The sequence below is a fragment of the Pinus tabuliformis genome, chromosome J (assembly GCF_031772625.1).
Source record: "Pinus tabuliformis cultivar Carrire ecotype Pingquan chromosome J, CPIR1, whole genome shotgun sequence".
Lineage (NCBI taxonomy): Eukaryota > Viridiplantae > Streptophyta > Pinopsida > Pinales > Pinaceae > Pinus > Pinus tabuliformis.
Genome location: NC_142295.1, coordinates 1,662,877 through 1,669,426, shown reverse-complemented (window position 1 = coordinate 1,669,426; position 6,550 = coordinate 1,662,877). Strand labels below are relative to the sequence as shown.

Sequence of the window (6,550 nt, the reverse complement as noted above, 5' to 3'; positions counted from 1 at the left end):
CTGTGGACTGAAAATTGGAATCTTATATGGTGATTACCACTTATACCGAACCTGTGATATTTGTTCATGAGAGCATAAAAATTCAATATCCAAAAAAAATATCTTTAAGTTAAAGAGAAATCCAAATTGTAATGTCTGTTCCTATTATAATTTAATCAAGTCTTTGCATAAATAATAGATGGAAATAAGATGCAAATAACTATATTTACTTGAAATTATTTCTTATTATTATTTATCTTTTCCTCAATATTTATGTAAGTAAAATTATAATGTGCAAACTTACCACAGGTTATTACCCACCAAAATTTATGCAAATCCAAATGTTTAAATAAAGAATTAATATATCCACTTCACATCTCAATTTATTAGTTCCTTCTAAACCAAAATATAAAATTCCATTTACATATTAACCACTATTAATTTAATTAAATAAATTATATTTTTTACCATTTTTCTTAATTTTTTAAACTTTTTACTTAATGAATAAAAAACATTGCATATTTGTTTATATAATTATAAAATTATTTTACTTTACAAAAATAACACCATTGGTTTGAAAGATATATTCACATAAACGGAGAGCTGACAAACTACCGCTATCCAGGGCCGCCGTCGTCATCTGCTCCTCTTCTTCCTCGTCGGGGTCGTAAGTCTCCAACGGGGTCTTCAATATCTTCAAAGATCTCAAAATTGGCCGTAATGTGTCCATGGATATCACAGTTTCAAGACATGGCAGCTCCTCTACTTCCAGGGCGCAACATCCCCTTATGTCCAGCCGATCAAGTTGTGCAAGACCACACAGCCCTCCTACTTTCCTCAATGCACCACAACCCCTCAAATCTAGATGTTTTAGGGTGGTTGGCAATGCTCCAACCTCCACCAGATCATTACACCACCTGATCTTCAGTTCCTCAAGGTTGGGACCGACACCTGCAGGGAAGGACACCTCCGATATTTCTGTGAGGTACAGATGAATCTCACGTAGTCCATTCATGCTTCTGTCACTGGAAGAATCCAATTCCCTCCCTTGGGAAGTCTCTGTTAACTCAACAGATGGTTCTCCTTGTCCTTCAACCTTCTTCTTGAATGGTAGTTCGCGTAATGGACAACCGCGTACTCTTAAAATTTCCAGATTGTTCAGCTGCATGACAGAGTCTGGTAAATATTGTATTCCACATTTTGAAATCTCCATAATTCTCATCTGACTGCACTGTCCGATTGAATCGGGCAGACATTTCAATTTCCGGCATCCATGGAGCAGCAAATCTTTCAAATTCTCTAGGGAACCGAGCCATGGTGGAAGCACTTTCAACAGCGGGCTTCCTAAGATCAGAACTTCCAAATTGTTTAGGCATACAGTAGGCGCACTGGGCAACTCTCTTATGTTGGTACTCAACAAATTTAACCTTTTCAAGGACCATTGTTGTAGCACCCGGAGAGGTAATACTTCTATTTGGAGACAACCTGAGAGATCTAAGCATTTCAGCGTGGTGATGTTACCAAGCGTTTCATTGGAGAGTATCAACCTGCTACAACAACCCAAATGGAGATGCCTCAGTCGCAGTAGATTCTCTATGGAATCTGGAAGCGCCTCAAAACTTATACAGTTGCTCAGACTGATAGTATGAACGTTTGATAAATTCTCGGAGAAATTTGGAAGTCTCTTCAAATTTACACACCCTGACACGTCGATTTTCTGAAGGTTCATTAAAGCCCCAATGGCGTTTGGAAGCACCTCCAAACTTCTACAACCCCGCAGATTGATCTTTTGGAGATTCCTTAAATTCTCTATGGAATCTGGAAGCGCCTCCAAACTTTCACAGCGCCTCAGACTGATAGTATTAACGTTTGATAAATTCTTGGAGAAATTTGGAAGTCTCTTCAAATTTACACACCCTGACAGATCGATTTTCTGAAGGTTCATTAAAGCCCCGATGGCGTTTGGAAGCACCTCCAAACTTATACAACCCTCCAGATCGATCTCTCGGAGATTCCTTAAATTCTCTATGGAATCTGGAAGCGCCTCAAAACTTATACAGTTGCTCAGACTGATAGTATGAACGTTTGATAAATTTTCGGAGAAATTTGGAAGTCTCTTCAAATTTACACACCCTGACAGATCGATTTTCTGAAGGTTCATTAAAACCCCGATGGCGTTTGGAAGCACCCCCAAACTTGTACAACCCCGCAGATTGATGTTTTGGAGATTCCTTAAATTCTCTATGGAATCTGGAAGCGCCTCCAAACTTTCACAGCCCCTCAGACTGATAGTATGAACGTTTGATAAATTCTCGGAGAAATTTGGAAGTCTCTTCAAATTTACACACCCTGACAGATCGATTTTCTGAAGGTTCATTAAAGCCCCGATGGCGTTTGGAAGCACCTCCAAACTTATACAACCCTCCAGATCGATCTTTCGGAGATTCCTTAAATTCTCTATGGAATCTGGAAGCGCCTCCAAACTTTTACAGCCCGTCAGACTGATACTATGAACATTTGATAAATTCTCGGGGAAATTTGGAAGTCTCTTCAAATTTACATACCCTGACAGATCGATTTCCTGAAGGTTCATTAAAGCCCAGATGGCGTTTGGAAGCACCTCCAAACTTGTACAACCCCGCAGATTGATGTTTTGGAGATTCCTTAAATTCTCTATGGAATCTGGAAGCGCCTCCAAACTTTCACAGCCCCTCAGACTGATAGTATTAACGTTTGATAAATTCTCGGAGAAATTTGGAAGTCTCTTCAAATTTACACACCGTGACAGATTGATTTTCTGAAGGTTCATTAAAGCCCCGATGGCCTTGGGAAGCACCTCCAAACTTATACAACCCTCCATATCGATCTCTCTGAGATTCCTTAAATTCTCTATGGAATCTGGAAGCGCCTCCAATCTTTTACAGCCCCGCAGACTGATAGTATGAACGTTTGATAATTTCTCGGAGAAATTTGGAAGTCTCTTCAAATTTACACACCCTGACAGATCGATTGTCTGAAGGTTCATTAAAGCCCCGATGGCGTTTGGAAGCAGCTCCAAACTTGTACAACCCCGCAGATTGATGTTTTGGAGATTCCTTAAATTCTCTATGGAATCTGGAAGCGCCTCCAAACTTTTACAGCGCCAAAGACTGATCTTTTGGAGATTCGTTAAAGTCCCGAAAGCATTTGGAAGCGCCTTAAAAGTACAGCGGATGAGACTGATCTTTTGGAGGTACGGCAGGTGACATAAAGAGTTTGGAAACTCTAAGAGTGGAGCTGAAATATGTAACTCCCGCAACTGCAGGGGTGGCTGCAAAGTTCACGTTTCAATCATGATTCTCATCTATTCAAAATTAGAAATTAAGTTCATCTACATCCTACTCACATACCTCAGATTCCAATCTTTCCAATCTCTTCCCCCGCACTTCTAAAAATCTTAAATCGCGCATTGGGATACAGGAGGGTAGGGAAGAGCACGGACAATCAAACCAGCGGAGCCATCTGAGATTTGGTGACCGCACTTTAGTCAATATGCCTTCAACAAAATCTTCCCAACCTTCAAGAAGTTGCAATCTACTGATTCGGAACACCTTATCACTGAAACTTTCCTCCTCCCAATGATCACTGAAACTTTCCTTCTTCCAGATCAACCTAGGAGCCATTATAATTCCGCGCACTTCTATTACCTGTTTGTGACATAAAAACAAAAATGGATTACAACACAGCACGCTTCAGAAATATTTTTGAATAAAAAATCTTTGAAAATTGTTGACACAAATACAAAGGTTGCGATGATTAAAGCACTTACAGATAATGATGATTGCTCCAGCAGATCATAGACGTCTTTCGGCGTCGCACGCCAGAGACGACGAGGCAATGATGGATCCTGAGCAATACTTCTCCCCAAGTCTCTCAGGTGATCGTGCATTTTTATGCTATTGTACTCATCCACATCAACAAGACATTTATTCTGCAAATTTCGAAACCCCATCGAACCTTTCCACCCTGACCAACCCCATATTTTAATCCACTCATCCTTATCTTCTCCTAAAGAAAAACAAGCGATATCTAAAAATATCTGCTGCTCCTCTTGACTCAGTGAATCGTAACTTATTGTAAGTCTCTTCTGTATGTCATGAGGTAGCTTTTGAAGTCCATTCAGTTGCTCTTCCCAGCAGGATATGTCTGGTTGACAGAGTAAAGCCCCAAACACTTGCAACGACAGAGGCAATCCGTCGCAGGCGTCTAGAAACCCATCTACAAGCCCTACAAATTCTGGTGGTGGACGTGGCTGAAAGAAGGCATGCCAACAGAAAAGATCTAAAGAGTGTGTTCTGTCGAGGCCCTTGAGCTGATAAATTGACGAGTCTGCAATTCTTGCAGTTCTAAGAACATGCTTGTCACGAGAAGTAATCAAAATCAAGCTCATGGGGTCAAGGACATGCTTGATGGGCAATAAAGCATTCAATTGATGGAGATGATCTACATCGTCTAATATTATGAGAGCGTGAGAGGATTTGAGATTCTTTTCAAGTATCCCAATACCTTCTTCCCAGCTCTTAATTTCCACATCTATTCCTTTTATGTCCTTAATGAGCTCTCTTTGCAAATGAGTTAGAGACTTGGTACGTGCATTTTCTCTTACATCAAATAAAAAGGAGGAGAAATTGTAATTTGATCTCTTATTGTTGAAAAATTCTCTGGCTAGTGTCGATTTCCCAATTCCACCTGAACCCACAATCCCCACAACCTTGGCCTCCAGCCGGTTCTGCCCCTCCAGCCGAGATAGGGTTGTCCTCTCAAAGTCTTCTAGTTTTTCCTGCAACCAATTTTATGGTTGGCCACAAACAGCGGTGGTGGTTTTGGAAACTCTTTCAAAACTCTTTGCACCACCATATCCACCAGCTCCACCTCGTCCCTGAATATTCAAATTCAGAGAAAGCTAAAATAACTAGTGTAAACAGACTTACTTAAGTTTGTCAGGTACCTATGAATTAAATTTTACCTACCAATATATCTATCAATTAAATTTTACATCCATCTTAATTAAATCTATCTTAATTTCTGATCTTAAATTTTTATTTTTATTTCAATTTTTTTTGAAAAATTTCAACTTTGATACTTTAGCCATCTTACTGGGCTGTAGAATCAACTCAATTTAAGAAAAAGTAACATAAATTTGCGAATAGTGAAAGATGCTCACCCATTGCACGCCTCTAGCTCGAAGCCGCTTATCCCTGCAACATCAGAAAGAGCCTTCTTCCATTTCTGGATTGTTTCCAAATTATTTCGTTTCTCGTGTTTTCGCATGGCAGTAGCATACGCTCCTGTGTCTGTCCGCCTGAGCTCAGAAGGTTCAACTCCGTAAAACACGGGAAGAATTGTAGCCCTCTGACTTATTGTATCCCTCCGCGTCGTTTCGAGCATGTGGACGAGGTCGTCCAGGCACCACTTAGATTCTGCATAGGTTTTAGAGAAAATTGCGATCTGGACAGAAGCGCTTTGAATGGCTTCTTCTAACTGAGAAAGAATGATGTGTCCAGGCTCCAATTCCTGCTGGTCAAGAAAGACCTGCAATCCTCTGGATTTAAGTTCACGGTAGAGAAAGCTAGCAAATGATTTCTTAACGTCGGGACCCCTATGGTTGATGAACACTTGATAAGGGCCATTAGGAGTCGATGCAGAAGAGGAGGATGAAGAAGATGCAGAAGCAGTAGCAGAAACAGAAGCAGAAGCGGAAGATGCTTTTATCTGAGAATAGGAGGAGGATGAAGAAGATGCAGAAACAGAAGCAGTAGCAGAAACAGTAGCAGTAGCAGAAGCGGAAGATGCTTTTATCTGAGAATGAATGATGTGTCCAGGCTCCAATTCCTGCTCGTCAAGCAGGACCTGCAATCCACTGGATTTAATAGCAAATGATTTCTGAACGTCAGGCCCCCTAGGAGTCAACGCAGAAGAAGAGGATGAAGAAGCAGAAGCAGATGTATCACGCTGAGTGGATGTGGGTTGTCCCATTGGAATTTGGATGAACAGATAGCAATACTGTAACAAGTGGTGATTAATGGAAACCAAGATTGAAGCTCTGAAAGGTAGTATGGACCAGAGGAAACAGAGCACAAGATTAGGCTTCGGCTTAAAATGAAGACCAATACCCACTATCATCCAATTTTTGACACTTCGTGCACGCGTTTAGCACTATTGTTCTTGAGCAGTCCGCGTTGATTCGCAGTTGCGATGTGACGTAGACGTAGACGTTTCCACGATTCTGCCGAACACCATGTGCCCCAGCTGCGGTGAAGCCATCATTTGGGTCCCCACTTTTAGATGCCAAACGATTGTTCCGCGCTTCTTCTCTCTGCCCACCAATCTTTTTTTTTCAACTGACAGTAACAAAATATATATTATTTCACAGCTCTCTAGCACTATTGTTCTTGAGCAGTCCGCGTTGATTCGCAGTTGCTGAACACCATGTGCCCCTTTGGGTCCCCACTTTTAAAAGTGAAGATGCCAAATGATTGTTCCGCGCTCCTTCTATGTGCCGACCCACCTTTTCTTTTTCCACCGAAAGTAA

The 6,550-nt window shown here is 41.1% G+C and overlaps 1 protein-coding gene across 1 annotated transcript; it reads right to left on the bottom strand.

Moving 5' to 3' along the window:
* Positions 1-480: 480 nt before the first annotated feature.
* LOC149225120 (uncharacterized) lies at positions 481-6,244 on the bottom strand. Its single transcript, XM_089376908.1, has 5 exons — positions 5,183-6,244; positions 4,882-4,897; positions 3,788-4,798; positions 3,369-3,665; positions 481-3,289 (listed from the first exon to the last, which is right to left on the bottom strand). Exons 1-5 carry the CDS (start codon positions 6,139-6,141, stop codon positions 527-529), a joined length of 5,046 nt encoding a protein of 1,681 aa, XP_089233034.1. The 5' UTR covers positions 6,142-6,244; the 3' UTR covers positions 481-526.
* Positions 6,245-6,550: the final 306 nt, after the last annotated feature.